The sequence below is a fragment of the Molothrus aeneus genome, chromosome Z (genome assembly GCF_037042795.1).
Source record: "Molothrus aeneus isolate 106 chromosome Z, BPBGC_Maene_1.0, whole genome shotgun sequence".
In the NCBI taxonomy this organism is placed as follows: domain Eukaryota; kingdom Metazoa; phylum Chordata; class Aves; order Passeriformes; family Icteridae; genus Molothrus; species Molothrus aeneus.
This window is the reverse complement of record NC_089680.1, coordinates 46,597,039-46,612,919: the sequence shown is the minus strand read 5'-3', so window position 1 is coordinate 46,612,919 and position 15,881 is coordinate 46,597,039. Positions and strand designations below refer to the sequence as shown.

At 49.5% G+C, this 15,881-nt stretch overlaps 1 protein-coding gene across 1 annotated transcript; it reads right to left on the bottom strand.

The window, feature by feature from the left end:
- Positions 1-4,115: 4,115 nt before the first annotated feature.
- Positions 4,116-6,369, bottom strand: SPINK4 (serine peptidase inhibitor Kazal type 4). Its single transcript, XM_066569815.1, has 4 exons — positions 6,303-6,369; positions 5,293-5,327; positions 4,873-4,985; positions 4,116-4,170 (listed from the first exon to the last, which is right to left on the bottom strand). The coding sequence occupies exons 1-4, from the start codon at positions 6,367-6,369 to the stop codon at positions 4,116-4,118; spliced, it is 270 nt and encodes an 89-aa protein (XP_066425912.1).
- Between the last annotated feature and the right edge of the window lie 9,512 nt (positions 6,370-15,881).

Sequence of the window (15,881 nt, the reverse complement as noted above, 5' to 3'; positions counted from 1 at the left end):
TAACAAACAATAGGACAAGAGGAAATGACCTCAAATTGCTTTGGGATAGGTTTAGGTTGGATGTCAGGCTGCCCAGGGCAGTGGTGGAGTCACTGTTCCTGGAGGTATTTAAAAGATGTGTGGGTATGGTGCTTAGGGACATAGTTTCCTGCAGGACATGGCAGTTAATGGTCAAATTCCATGGTCTTAAATGATTCTATGACTCTATATTCTGGGCTGCCTGCAGGTGGTGTGAAGCATGGAAGGAAGGGTGGAAATCGCTGTGTGTTTCAGTGCTCCACAGGAACCGGGTGCATGCTCAGGCTGTGGCTAACTCAGCTTCTCATACCAACCATCTACGTGGTCACCCCAAAGCCTGGTGAGGGCTGATAAGTGACTCTTGACTCAGCAAAACTTTACTGTAAGGCACTGCAGAGTCAGTACTGTGACTGTTCCTCCATTTTGTCTCTCCATTTTTTGAAGGGAGCATTTGTGAAAGAAAGAGTCACTCTGCCCTCAGGTTCTTCAGAGGTGTTTAATGGAATAGATGGACTTCAAAATCTTACAGAGCTGGCACTTGCATCTCTCAGGAGGGAAATCTCTAGAAGACACTTGTCCCTCGAGTATAAATTGCTTTAAATGCCAAGGAAGCAATTTCAGTACCCCACAGAAAACTTTGGTAATGGTTAGCAATGAGGAAATTACAGGCCCCATCACCTACTTTCAAGTTGTCTGTGCTCTGAAGTAGAGGGACTGAGATGTGGCCAAAGCTGCACCCCCTTTGCTGCAGAGAAATTTGTGCAAGTGGGTTAAATTTTATGGCCAGTCTTGGCTACATGAACTGTTGCAGCTAGACACTTTACAGTGTGCCAAGTGCTGCTTCCCTCCCCTTTCTCTCCACATTTCAGTTCAGCTAGCCCTCGGCCTATTTCACTGATGTGTCCAGCTTCCTCAGTTCCTGAGGCCCTGGTAGACATCAACTGAGTGTTCAGCAACCTGAGCATCTCAGTGTCACAGACTCTTCAAATGCCATTGGAGCTGCTCGGTAGGGGAACATCACCAACCTTGGGTACATCTCACCATGCCGCCACACAGCTTTCAACGCACAAATATCCTGGGAAAGTTTTGTCAAAGGGACTCCTAGGGCTGGATCCTGCCATTGGCTGGACTGCTTTCACTGTAGACACCACACCAGACTTTGGATCTGTGTGTAAGTCAAAGGTCTTCGTGAGCCTCAAGGGTATCTGTTCCCCCTATCTGGCAAGGCTACTGCAAAGGATAGTCCAGAGACCTACATATCCCTCCCTGCAGTCATGGATGCAGCCCTGATCAACATGGGCAGCCGGGGGAGCTGTGCTGCTGCCACTCTTACAGGGTGTCAGGGCACTTCTTCCAGTTTTGTCTCACAGGACAATGACAGAGAAGCAACTTGCAGGCTTGTCCTTCACTCCCTGACTCGAGGAAACTTGCCTGGTTGCAACACATTGCTCTGGGAGCACTGTCATTGCTCTGTGTGACAAACTATGGTGCCTGTGAAAGCAGATAATCCCTTTCTTTCCCTGCCTTGACTGAAGCATGAAAAGATGAGAAACAGACAGACAAATTGAACGGGAAAAGCGTATGCAAAAGTGCAAATTCATACGCATAGTCTCTGGCACAGCTCAGGGCATTGCTGGCAGTTTGCTGTCCACCAGCTGCCTCCTGAGTCTCACCTGACCTTGGCAGGCAAAGATCTGTTGGGCTTTAGAGTCAGGCTCTCTGCACCAGGCTGGTTTTACACAGGCCCTGAGGTCTGTGGCAGTGTTCAATCACTGCCTTCACCTTTCCCTTGGTCTGCCACTTGCTTTTGAGCCATGTGAAATAAACAGCCAAATCCACAAGCCCCTGGGGAGGACAAGTATCTCTGAATTTGCTGTGTGTAGAGTCAACACTGACCCCGTCCTGTGGCTGCCCGCGCTCTGACCTTGCAGGTCTGGCCTATTAGTCTGTACTTTAGTTCTGCAATTTCTGAATAAACACTCCACTTTCTGCTGGAGGCATGTGGTTTCCCTCTTCAGAAGAGCTTCTGGATGGTCGATGTTGTTTTTTCCTAGCCTCTGCACATAAATAGTCGTGGTTCTCAGGGCATACACAGCACACACGCTCTTGGGCTGCAGCCACTCTGTTGGTGCAGCTCAAGCCACGGCATGGAGCTGAGATCCTGGTGACACTTACCCACCCCAGGGGAGAATGAGCCCCAGTTATGCTAAGCTGAGCATAACCTTCCCTCAGCCCTGGCAGAAAAATGGGATAGAGCTGCCCAAATAAATCCTGCCTGTGGCTGAGTTGGCAGCAGCAGGAGCAGAAAACCTCAGGACACAAGTGAGCAATAGATTTGTGCTGCTCACCGTGGATGTGTTTTGGCCCTACCAAAGCCTTTCCCTAGGGTACAGAGGAGACAGACAGCAAGGTCTGCAGAGAAGAACTGGCAACACAGAGAGGAGCACACAGCCAGACCACCTCTTCCATGCTATGTAGGGACTGGAAGGGGACAAACAGCCTTGCGGAGCCTTGGGACAAATGAACAGGTAATAGCAGCAGCCATGGACAGGTGTCCCCTCCTTTGCAGAAGTAGAAAGGATTCAGGAAAAGAAAACAGGGAAAATCAAAGCTCTGGATAACCCTGAACAATTAATGAGGCGAGAACTTTTCAGCCTGCGAGAGAACTTTCTAAGGAGAATAAAAATTTTGATGACAGCAGCTGCCTCTGAAAATAGTGGATACAATCCATCTGACTGAGCACAGCTGGTTTATGCTCCTCAATACTATTTCCAGCTGCAGCATTAAATCTGTCAGCAATGGCTTTGTTGCGCATTGTGGTGCTTTGGGTGTCCCACCTGGTGGCTCCAGCAAGGTGCAGAACTGGGTGAGAGGGTGAATTCCAGCTGACCAAGCACAATAGTCATAGTAGAAACTGGCACATCTCCCAGACTCCGAGGACAGCCACTGACTTTGGGGAGCTCACCTGACCACATGGTAGACCCCAGACTCCTGTCAGATGCCTGCAAATGAGAGCTGTATGGGATACTAGTATAGCAGCAAGTCAGAGCAACAAGACCTCCTGTGGGTGAGCACAGACCTGTCCTTGGAAGGTTTCAACTCACTCTGAAGCACTCTTCAAAGCTGGTCAAAAATCTCAGATGGTAATTCTGTACAAATACAACATCTCATGTGGGACTGAAATGACCTCAGGAGGCAAGCCCTGCATCAGCCCCCTGATCTCTGCCACTGTGAGCAAAGGGGGCCCTTGCCTGCCCCAGTTGTATGGCCTTGTTGCAGGTGTTTTGTGTGCCCATGTGCTAGAAGTGGGAGATGAAAGAGCAGAGGAAGCCCCAAGGCCTGCTGATTCACACTGACACTATTACCTTGGTGGGACTGAGCCCTGCCACAATCTCAAAGATGATAGCTCTGACACCAGGAGCCGCCTACAACTGAAAATTCTTCAGTTTGGGGTTTTCCTCAAGTGCTGGAGCAGACATCTGGGATCCCTGGTGTTCACCATCTCTGTTCAGTCTCTTTCCATGCTCCCATGTGTTATCTGAACTGAATGCTCTATGAAAGGCCTTAGATAAAAAGCAGAATAACATCTAATATGAGAAGTGCAGATGTTACTATTTTCAATTTATATCAGCTCTGGAACAGTTTACTAGGGAGCCAAACAGTGAAACAGTTTACTAGGGAGCCATGGAGTCATCTTCTCCCATGCCAGAGAAACTTTATTTTCCCTTCACTAAATTGACTCCTACAGAGAAAAGACTGTGCTTGTTCAGCATCTTCTTCATCGGGACGGGTGCGTTTCTTGCTACTCCCCCATGGCCTTTCTTGCAGGAGCGTGGGTGAGATAATACTCTGTGCAGAGCATCCCGGTTTGTTATGTGGATTTGAAATGATTGTTCTGACTGTGCACTTTTAGTAGCCCTTGGTGGGAACTGGCTTATGCTGTTTTCCTCCAGCCATGCATAAAAAAAGTGCTGTTGAAATAAGATTGTGCATTTCATTTTATTATTCACCATAGCTATCTTAAGTGTGCAATTCGCACAGAGCACACAGGATCAATTAATCACCTGTTTTTAGGCTCAGAAAAGTTATTAGAAAGCTCAGGTATCTTGACACTCCCCATCTTTCAAAATCCGGATGTCTTGCCTGGTTTTCCTAGAGTAATATAGGAAAAAAGAGTGAGAGATCAAAATAAACCACCATTCCATGAGTCATACTTTGGCTGCATTCCATCAAATGGAATGGAGCTGACTGTTATAAAACTGACCTGCTCATTTTCCTGTCTAAAGAGCTGAGGTGACTGCAACATCCTGGCTCATGGATGTGCCCTCCCAGGGCCTGTGGTACTGGTGGTGCATCTACAGCTTGACCTGCTCACAGCAGGGCTGTCCCTAGCATGAGGTTTTCGTGGCCATGGCTCTATCTGAGCACCAACCACCATCCCCAAGAATGGAGACTCCCCCCACACCCCTGTAGTGCACCACCAATTGGACCTGGTGCCTGTGTCAAATTTTCACCCTCTTGGGGGTTTGTTGCTGTTGCCCCCTGTTGTATTGCCTGCACCAAGACAACTGAGGCTCCATCCCATCTGCGACTGTAGACTGCTGCTGGATACCTCCAGGCATCCCCTTCCTCAGCCTGGCTGGGTACAGTTCCTCTGCACTTCCTTGCAGCTTCACTTGATGAGCTGGCCATCCCTCCCCTCCTGCAGCCCAGCACACAGTTTGTTATTTGCCATGCAAGTGCAGCCTGCCATGGCTTTTCCCAGGCTCTGGGGAACCTGAATGACTGTACTTCACAAGCACCTAGGCAGCCAAAATTAGACCCTGGAGGCCCCTGCCAAGGGCATGAGCTTACATTTTTTCCACACAGAGCTGGCATTCATTGGCATAGGTATTGCCATCGGTCCCACAGATGGGCAAGTACAGGAGGGGGCAGGCCTGCAGGTGAGCCAGGTCTTCACACACCGGCTGGAAAGGAGAAACCACAGCGCACATTTCAGTGCCAGCAGCACCCATTTCTTCCCCCCAGAACATTCAGGCAGGAGCAAGTGCCACTGGCAAACTGGTTCCCTCTATCAGAGTAGTGTGTGCCCACAGAGGAGCAGGGGCTGCTGAATCCCTCAGTGGGACTCGTGGCCTGGGCTTTGGTGTGGGTTTGGTGCTGGAACACCAGTTGCCCTGAAGCTGGGGATGATTTCTGGGAACAGTCTTTCTCCCAGGCACAGCACGCATGCCCAGCTCAAGCCATGAACAAAGAAAACCAGAAGCCTCTTACCCTTCTCAGGCCAGCCCCTTCATTCAGCTCTGCCCCTGAAAGAGAGCAGAGACCCATGAGCGTGGCATTACCCATGCCTGATGGCAGAAGCACGAGAGATGGACAGAGGATCACATCCGAACCAAAGGGAAGGCAGTGTTGGGCAGAGCCCATTCAGGACTGAATCAGCTCTGTGGGTTTCATGAGGGGGGGATCACTTGGCTGCTGTATGCCACTCCCACCCGTCCCTGACAGCAGCACAGTACACTGCTTCCATCCACAGCTGAGCTGGCTGGGACAAAGCTGTGAATGGCTGCTCCCACCCCCTAAACCCTCTCCCAACAGCCCTCTCTCCCAGTTTCTGGGTCAGAAGCTCCAAGGAGCATCCAACACAGCTCAGGAAATGGGAAACCATGCAATGCAGCATGTGGCATGGGGTATCCTCAGAGAGATGAGGCTTGGTGATATTGCACAGCTGGACAACTGCTGCCTCTAGGGAGAGCAGCATTTGGTGGGTTCCTTTTTGTCAGGCAAACAGAGCAGTAGCAACAGTTCACAGCCCACCTGTGCAGTGCACAAATGTCCTGGGAACATGAAGGCTCACACACAGGCAGCTGCAGCACCAGCACTACCTGCACGTAGGTAGCAATGGCTTCCCAGTGCCTATAAACAGGTTCTTCCCTCGTAAATATGCTGAGCACATACTGTTCTTGCAGAGCCTTGCCAGTTTGCATGGAGGCAGGAACTGCAGCAGCTTTGGACTCTCCCAGATTGCTCCCAAGTGCAATACATTTGATGAACCAGCCTGTAACCCTTGCCACAAACTGCTAAAAAGGAAGGCACGGTGTATTTGCTCCAATCCCTCTTCCTCACCATGCTGCCACTGTTTGTTTGCCCTAACCTCACCTCCTCTCCAAACCAGAATTTCTGGGTCTTTCTGCCCTATCATGCATTCCCCTCCATCCCATTATCCATCTGTCATTCCCACCCCACTGCCGATGAGCCAGCCTCCAGCAGCAGAGCAAATTTACCTCCGGCAGTGACCAGAGTCGCCATTGCTGCCACCAGCAGCAGCAGCAGCAGCTCTCTCCCAGACATGGTCAGTTCAGGCAGACCTGCTCACACACCTCGCTCTGCTCGTGGCTGCCTTTATAGAGGAGGGCATAGCCTTATCTCAGGAACACTGGGAAAAGCACTGTTTTTTTCCTGCTGGGAGCAGCTGGACTGTACACCCTAAGGGATCACTTAGGCACTCTCACACATAAGATAAGCTTTCCCCTGAAACTTCCTACTTGTCAGCTTCAGGTGGCAGCATCAGAGGCTGCTTTACAATCCCTTTGCACTGTAGTCAGGTGCTGTGGTTTGACACTGGCCCAATGCCAGGCAGCCACAGAAATCACTCACTCACCCTCCCCTGCTGCAGCCAGAGGAGAGAAAAATTTCATGAAGGCTTCATGAGTTGAAATAAGGATGGCAGAAAACACTCATCTAAAGCATCCCTTCAGCCTTGCAGCTGCTCTTCTTCGTACGTGACAGGTATCTGCACTTGAGTTGTGAGACTAGACATAGAAAAGCCAGGAAATTCAGGCTGATTAGAGTGGTGGCACTGTGGCATTGTCCCATGAGACCCACCCAGGTGGATACTCAGCTGCCTGATGCACTGGTCAGGATCCCAAACACAACGGGAGGCCTGTCACTGTGCTGTAGCAAGCCCACACAGTCACTGGGTGGGATGGGATGGGATGGGATGGGATGAGATGGGATGGGATGGGATGGGATGGGATGGGATGGGATGGGATGGGATGGGATGGGATGGGATGGGATGGGATGGAATGGGATGGGATGGGACAGGCTGGGGGTGCAGAGGGTCTGGAGGGTAAAAAATTCAGCTCCCTGGGGGCAGGAAGCTGCAGGTGCAGTCACTGCCTGTGCTCAGGAGCCACATAATCAGAGGTGGTTTAATCTAACCTTACTCCACTCACCACCTTGGCTGCAGCCGAGATTGCCCGAGCAAAATTATCTTTATCATAAAATTCGGTGTGTTGAAAGGGGACAGTGTGCATGGATACCCAGATTAAATACACAGAGGTGGCATACAGAGCAGGGAGAGGACAGGGAGGCTGGACATGATCTGCAGTGGCAAGAAACACTGTCTTTTCAACAAGAATCATGACCCCAGAATATCCCAGCTGCTTTGCCTGCAAGACTGGATGCTTTATGTCAGGGTGAGCATTCTTATCTGCTCTTTCGCAGAAGCCTTATTTTCTACATCTGTCCCCAGTTTCCTTAGGTGAAAAAAAAAATCAGTTTGTGAAGGGTGAAGGATGGAAAAGAGGACCACTGGTCATAAAGTCAGTGCAAGACCAATGTTGACTAAAAACTCCTTCAGCTCAGATTTGCTGAAATGAGGTCTGGACCAGAAGGGACAGAGAGTCACCTTCCCCATGGGAGCAGATGGGATGTATCATGTGTGCAAGGGGTGAGCAGGGGGCAGGTGCCCTACAGAAAACACCAGCAGCCTGGGAGAGCTCCAGGTGCATGGAGCACACACATTTGCACTCACTGAGGATCTGACTATGACTGTGCTTAGGATGTTTTTTCCCCAGAGGAAGATGCACACTGGCCCTCTCTGTCTGAGTCAAAAGGGGACAGCTTGAATATCCCTTGTGGCCAGAGAGCTATGGGCCTTGCCAGAAGCTGCTGGCATCTTTCTACTGGAGATCTATTCATGCAACTCAGCAGGGCTGTGAACAGGACTTGGGAAGTAGCAACATCACCAGCTCAGGGTTCCCCTTGCACAGTCATTCCTCCACTCTGCCAAGGCAGCTGCACACATGTTTTATATTCCCTCTTCACAGAGTTTACACAGTTCAATAACCTTTGTCTTTCATTATTATTCCACTTTGGAAATCCCTCAACTAAAGTAAATATTTAACTGCATTAGCAGTTGTTCCCAAGGCACATGGGGTCCTGTTAGTCTTGTTTAGTCTAGTACAAGGGAGGCCAAGGGGGATCTGATAGCTGCCTACAACTGCTGGAAGGGAAGCTGATGTAGCCAATCTCTTTTTGGTGGTGGCAGATGATAAAATAAAAAGCAATTTTCACAAACTGCAGCCTTGAGATGATCAGGTCAGGAGTCAGGAAAGAAGCCTTACCCCAAAGGCGGTACAACCCAAACCAGCAGAGAGGTGGGACATCTCCATCTCAGCAGAACAGGTACCTGACCAAGCCTCACTGTGCACGAGGTTTGTTGGGTGAGCCCTGAAGGACCCTGCCACCAGCAGGTTGGGTCCATGGGACAAGCAGCTGTCAGTCTCCAGCACACATGAATGTATGTCCTTAGATTCACATCTGGCAAGTCTGGTTCTAGCCAACACTCAACAATGTGAGCAACACAGAGCCCCCTCCTGCAAACTGCTCACCCACCAACACAGGTTCACAGCTCCAGATGAGGGCTATCTTGGGCCTTTAAAGTCTTCTCCAAAGTTTTTACTACCAAGAAAAACATCCAAATGCTGATTGTAATGCCTCTGGTGCCACCTCCGCTGCCTATGATTCCAAGCATGGCTTGGTTCTCTGGTCATGCTAGCAGCAGCACAGGAGCAGCAGGCTGGGGCTCTGCTGCTGGGACACATTGTGTGCTCCAGATCTCTCCTCTTGGATAGATGATGACAGGAAATGTCTGTTTCCCCTCTGTGCTGGAGGCACCAAGGTCAGTTGGCTGATACAAGGCTTGATCTTCCTCCACCTCATTCCTCAGTGGTATTCAAATTCCAGTGCCTTCAGAAAGCAGATTAAAATGATATGCTAAGAGATGACAAAGGGTAAATGACCTCTTGCAAACTGTTTTTGTCCTTTCAAGCTTTTCTGCCAAGCACAAGCTTGCAACTCCTAATGAAAGTCCCTGCCTACTGTACACCTTAAAGAAGAGGTGGGGAAATTCTTCCTCAGGTGGGACAGGAGGTTTTCTGGTGGCTGCTTCCTTCACATTGGAATTGGCTGTGGAGCTCCAGCTGGCTCTGCATTTTCTCCCTGTATTTACACCAGCAAGATGGTGATGTGGAAGGCTTCAAGACATAGGACAGGGAGATGTGAAGGCTTTGGGTTTGCCTGAGGAGCTGGAGACCTAGTGTCACCACCAGCAAGACACACAAACTCTGCTGGAGACAGTGTCAACAAGCAAGGAGACCTCTGATTCTGAAACCAATCTTAGGCCTGCTCCCTTGCAGCACTGCCCCTGGTGCTGTGCTTGTGCCCTACAAGTGGTACCCACATCCATGCGCTCATCCCTGATTGCTCATCACCCCATAAACCCTTATCACACCTGCGCCCTCCGAGGGCTGCAGCTCTGTTTGCAGGCCTCCCCCCCGAGTGGGGACAGACGGCAGCCGGCCAGGCCGCATTGCGTCACAGCGCTCTTGCCCCACGTCTGCCTGCGGCCTTGTCGCCGTGTGGCCTTGGTGTCGTCACCGCTCGCCCCAGCACCTGTCGTTTCCTTGCTGTTATCTGTTGTCTTTCCTGGATTTTATGGCTGTTCTCCACCTTCCCACATTCTGCACGCATACTGATAATTTAACTCTGCTCTGCTGCTCCTCCCAGGGCTCTGGTGTATGGGCGGACACTGGGGTCCCACAAGAACTGCAGTGCCCCAAGACAAGAGTGCTGCCTTGCTTGTGCAGCCCAAACCAGAGCCCACCATCCACCCTCCTGCTGCACAGTGGGCCAAGGCAAAAAGAGGAGGGCAAGTGCCACGCTCATTTTCATCTTTAGCTCACTCCCTGCATTTAGATGGGCTTTTATAGAGAGAATAACAGTCTCTGTTCTATTCCTCTGACCACTCTGAGGCCTCCAGACAAGTAGGAGAGAGGAGGAGCAATTTGTTCTCTTTTGTATGAAAAAAAACCAACCAACCAACCAACCAAAAAAAAAAACAAAAAACCAAAAACCAAAAAACTCCACCAAACAAACCAACCAAACAAACAAAACCCAAACAAACCAAATCAAAACCAAAACCCAAACCCACAATTAACACCAGAGATGCAAGTGACCACCAGAGGTTTGCCCTTGGATATACTGTGGATCCAAAACTCGACACCTTAAATCTCACTCTGTAGCTGGGGAAGGGACCAGCCATCATCACTTCCCAGCAATTTTGCCAGACTTTCAGGATCCAGAATACACCTTTGGGCACCTTCTTCCTTTTTATTACTGTGAGTAAATACTGTGGTATGTCAGGCAGGTACGTCAGTAGTGTTCATTATTTATTTTATGAAAGAAGAATTACCCTGTGACACTCTCAGCTGGGAGAACACAAGATTGTGAGTACACAGACCAATCCTGACTGCTGGCACCCTCACCAGATGCAGTTTGAACAATAAATCTGGTGTCAATCTGGAGAAGACTAGAGCTTCCTGCCAGGCAAGGCTGTTAGAGTAGACCTCAGAAGTGCAACAGCCTAAGGGAGTATCCATTGCACACTTTTTTCCCCTGCTGCAGCTTACAGCTGTAGCTGGGCAGAAATTGCTGCAACTTGCCCTGATCCATGGGCACCCGCTTCTCTTCTCCTTTGTGTTGACCACCGCCTGTTCAGATCTCCGTTCTGCAAGACATGCTCTGAATGCACCCACAGTCTGCAAATGCTCTGCAGCTCCTTGGCAGCTTAAGGATGGCCTTGACCTGCATTTTTCCACATGCTTGCACTTGAGGGCTGAGTGACCAAATTCCAAGTGCAGCAGATAAAACAGCAGAAAGCCACAGATTTACTTCTTGCCCAGTAAATGCTTGGCCCAAGGCCTGGCAAGCCCCAGTGCTGGTGTCAGGGATGGGATGAGGCTGTGTGACTCGGCAGGCTAGGCAGAGCTCCCTTGCTACCTTGCTGCTGCAGTACTGCCCCTCCTGCTCTGAGCTGACACAGATAACCTGGGTGCTGGCAGCATCAGTAGGTGTGCTGTCTGCACCATACTGATGTTCAGTCTTGTTAATCTGAGAACTCACACCCACTGTAATTTAGAAAAAAAAAAAAAAAATTCTCAGTCTCTCTTTCCCCAGAGTTTGTTTCTGAATGAATAAATCCGTACTGGGCCCCAGTTTTTTATACCTTCTAAGAACAGTGTTGCTAATTCCATTTTGTGTGGTACTGAATGTTGTCATCAGCCTACATTTAGCACCATGCTGGAGAAAAAGGGGTAGTACATATTCCAGCTCCCCCCTTCAAAGTGACAGCTGCCCTTGGTGAATTTTTGTGGAGGTGGCCCCTTGACTTCTGTGAGAGAGGCCTGGTCTTCCTAGTCTGCCAGTTGCTGAAGTCCCTGAAGATACCTCAGAGAGAATGGATGTAATAAGGGACACAACAAGGATGCAGTAGTGTAAGAGAATTGGGGAAGTCTTTCTTTTTCTCCTTGCATTTCAAAGGGATACTGTTCTGTGATGCTGCATTTGCATAGATCTTCAACAGCAGGGTCACCCAGCCATGCCTGGCCACATTTCCACATTGCCACTGGTTGACATTCCTATGTCTCCACTCTCTCCTACACATCTGCAGGCACAGCATCCTTCTGAAGAAAAAACAGGGAATAAAATCCTCTCTAATCCAGTGAATGTGCAGGCACACAAACTGCTCAGCACTTCCCCATTAGTTAAGTTGCCAGAGAAGGAAGATGCAGGTTTACAAATCGACATTAAGAGCAGAAATGTGTCCTTGATGTTGCCTGCTACTTCTGACTTCAGAGCCCACCTACTGTGCAGGTGTAATTTTTTCCCAAATGACCTATTCACTACTTGGGTATGTATGAATTAACACCAGGAGGGAGCCACAACAAATACCACTGAACAGAAGGGCACCTGTCACCCTTGGTGAAACCCATCCTGTTTCTTGGAATACATTCCTGCAATATTTGCTTTCATTTCTCTTAAAAGCTGTAGACAGAACTTGGTAGTCTCTGAGATATCTCATTTGCATTGAGACAGCAATATCCTCTGTTAACTCATGGAAGCTCTGTTTTTTACTCCAACACTGTGATTATCTAGATGTGTACTGGCAGATCAGAGCAGAACTAGAAGTACTGAAAGCAGCTTACTCTTAAGTAGCCAGATGCTAATGCAAAGCTTTTCCTTTGGGAACTGTCAGGTAAAATCAGGTCAACAGTGGGAAAAACCCTACCTCCGAGCATAACTGCCATCCCAGATTCTCCTCCAGAAAATACACTGCCCAAGGGTCCAGCCAGCTCCTGGCACCTCTGGACAGATGTTATTCTTGCTGCTGTCTGTCCAGGGAGACAAAGCAGTACGTAGAAAAGAAATGCACTGCTGATAGGCATAAGGGCTGAGTACCCTTGTAACAAGTGGATTTGTGTGATTTGTTTATTAAATTGCTGTGACAAATAATCAGGCTGTATGTTAGGCACTTCAGCAGGAACCACCCAAACCAACAGAAGATGAGCAAGGAACTGGGAAAGCGCAGCAGTAACCAAATGTGAGCTGGCTTTGGAGCCAGGTTTTGGCAAGGCCCATTAACCTTTAACTTTATTCTAGTGATTAGAAAAAGTTGTGTATGACAACAAAATCCCCAAAACAGATAAAGAAAACTTTCAAATTAAAAGCTATGGAAGACTGTAACTGAGAAATGGTGTAAGTTTTTCTTCACTTAGATGAATGCAGCTGCATGTACAGAACTTCTTGCCTGGTGATGAGCTTCTCTGCAGAGGAAGCTATTTTTTGTCCCTTGTTCTCCTCAACCTACACAGAACCAAAGCTTTGCAGACACCTTCTTTTGCTCTGGCAGGACTGACTCTACCTCGTGCAGAAGATTACCATCACTTTACTTCTGAGGCAAGCACACAAAATAGGGCCTGAGACACAGGACACAGCTTAGCACCATGTGGTTAAAAAGATGCAGACCTTAACAGGAGCAGATACAACTGAGAGGAAAGAGGGAATTAGCCTGGTAGGGCTGGGTAAGGAGGTACAAGCTCATGTGTCTTTCCTGTCACAACTGTGGGACACCCCCAGCTCAAGACAGGACCAGCCAGCGCCTTTCAGGAGGCAAGGAGATTAGGATTAGGAGCAGGTCTGTGTCCACATTCACTGTATCAGGGTTGCCTGGGACCCTTTCCACTGTGCAAAACCACCCCACAAAGACAGTTCAATGCTGGCAGCAAAACTGTGCAAAAGGGCTTCCAGGTTTGTAAGATGATTCAAGTTTCTTTGTTCAAGTGCTCAAGTCTTTATTTCAAGTAATGATCATTGCAAATTGTAGACAAAGCTCGTGGCCTGGTTTCTCATTAAACTTTTTCCCATAGAGACAGTGCTGCTCCTGATTTGACCTCTGAGCTCCCAGCAAAAGGCAGCTGGATGTTGCAATTGCATCTCCAGAGCTTTCTGCCTCTCTTAGCTTGTTTCTTTGCTGCTACCTGTCCCTCCAGATGAAGTCAGCCCTTCCCAATCCTCCCTCTAAGCCAGTGCCCGGGCAGAAGAGCTCCTCAGCTCACACAGGAGCAAGCAGCGGGATCCTGGGAGCAGGAGCTGTGCTGTGACACTCAGCCTCATGTCCCCGCAGCAGGGTGACCTGCAGACAGCCCGGAGCCATGCCCTGCCTCGGGGCCCTGCCCTGTGAAAGTACACTGCTCTGCCCTGCTGCCACGGCAGCGCTAGGAAAGAGCAGAGGAATGTGCCTGTCGGGTGCCGGGCAGGGATGCTGCCCGCCCATCACACAGCATCCACACATCACTGACCCGGAGTCAGTGGGAGAGGGAAAGGCACTGGGGACAGCCCTGGGCTTCTGCAGGCCTCGAAGAGAGCAACAGAAGAAAAAACATAGAATGATTTGGGCTGAAAGGGACCTATAAAATATTATCTAGTCCAACCCCCTGGCATGAAGAGGAAGAACTTTCACTTGACCAGGTTGCTCTAAGTGCCATACAAGCTGAGCACTTTCACAAATATGGCATCCACAACTTCTCTGAGCAGCCTGTTACAATGTCTCACCACCCTCACTGAAAAAAAAGTTATGTCCTCATGAGGAGTCTAAATCTATACTCAATTTGATAGTCTTGTCCCGTTTCCTGTTATGATAGGCTCTGATTAAAAAAAAAATCTGCCCTTATCTCTCTTGTAAAGCCCCCTATAACTATCGAAAGGCTGGTCCCTGGAGCCTTCTCTTCTCCAGGCTGAACAACCCCAACACTCTAGCCTGTCTTCATAAGAGAGGTGTTCCAGCACTCTGATCTTCTCCATGGCCTCCTCGGGACTACACTCTACACAGGTCCACATCTTTCTTCTGGGGACCCCAGAGCTGGACACAGCACTCCAGGTGAGGCCTCAGCAGAGCAGAGCAGAACCACCTCCCTCAACCTGTTGGCCACAATTCTTTTTATGCAGCCCAGGATACAATTGGCTTTCTGGGCTGCAAGCACACTCTGAAATAAATAAAGACAGAACAAATTACCAATATCATTAATCTGGGTTACTGCAGTTTTATACTAAGGAAAGCTATACCTTATGGAAAGCTATCAGATCACTTTAATAGGTCCTGTAAATCTGAGAAACAAAGATGTCAACGAGGGTGTGTGTCCCCCAGCCCACACCACTGGAGAGGGAGCATGTTTCTGTCCTGCTGGCATCCCTGGAAGCAGTATTTCTATGGAGAGAGCTGGGCTGGATTTTCTGGGGACCTGCACAGTGCCTGCGCTCCCTGCCAGTGCCCGGGAGCACGGTGCCAGCAGAGGGCACCTTCAACCCAGGGTACCCTGGCACAGACTCCCACATACCCACAGCTCTACTGCCACCCATGACATTACAAAACACCTCTCCATCTAGCCGGGCCTCAAATCCTGACAATATCTTCTGACCTCTCCTCTTGCCTCCTTTTTGCCCAAGCCGTGCTCATCCCAGGTACCACTTTCATGCCCTGGGGATGTGCTCTGCATATTTTTTGTTCTTGTGAGTGACCCTGGGCTGTGGGCTTTAGTCTAACACAATTCAAGTCTGCTCACACATGTGGGGCCTGCTCTTGTCCCATAGATGCTCAGGGCTGCCACAGCCACACTGAAGAGCAGAGTCACAAGCCCCATCTCCCACTCTTCCTGGAGGAGCTGATGTGATGCATGCTGAGCTTGGAATAAGCAGACAGGAGGGCTGCTGGGGGCTATGCCCTCCCTGGCCAGAAAGGGCCCTGTGAGGTTTGACTCAGAAGGGCTAGAACAGCTACTGCACCTCCACTGTCCCAGCCACCTGCAACTCCACAGGAGCACGCATGCAGATGGGCCATGTTTTGCTGTGGGGCACTGCATTTTCATGGGGACATGTCCCTGCAGGGCTGGTGGTGACCACACACTGCTCTTCAGCTGAGGAGCGCTTGCCCGGTGGAAATACATGGTGCTACTGCTCTGGCGAAAGTACTCACCCCAGCAGATGAGCTGGCTGACTGAGAACCTCCCATCTGATTAATATTCACATCCTTTCCTGGATTCTGCCGTGGTCCTTGAGAATTTTAATTTTTTTCCAGGAATATGGGGCTTATAACTTCCTTCTTCTTCCTCATATTTTGATGCCTAACTACAAATGCCTAACTACCTAACTACCACATTACCAGTGAACTTTCACTCTGTTGCACC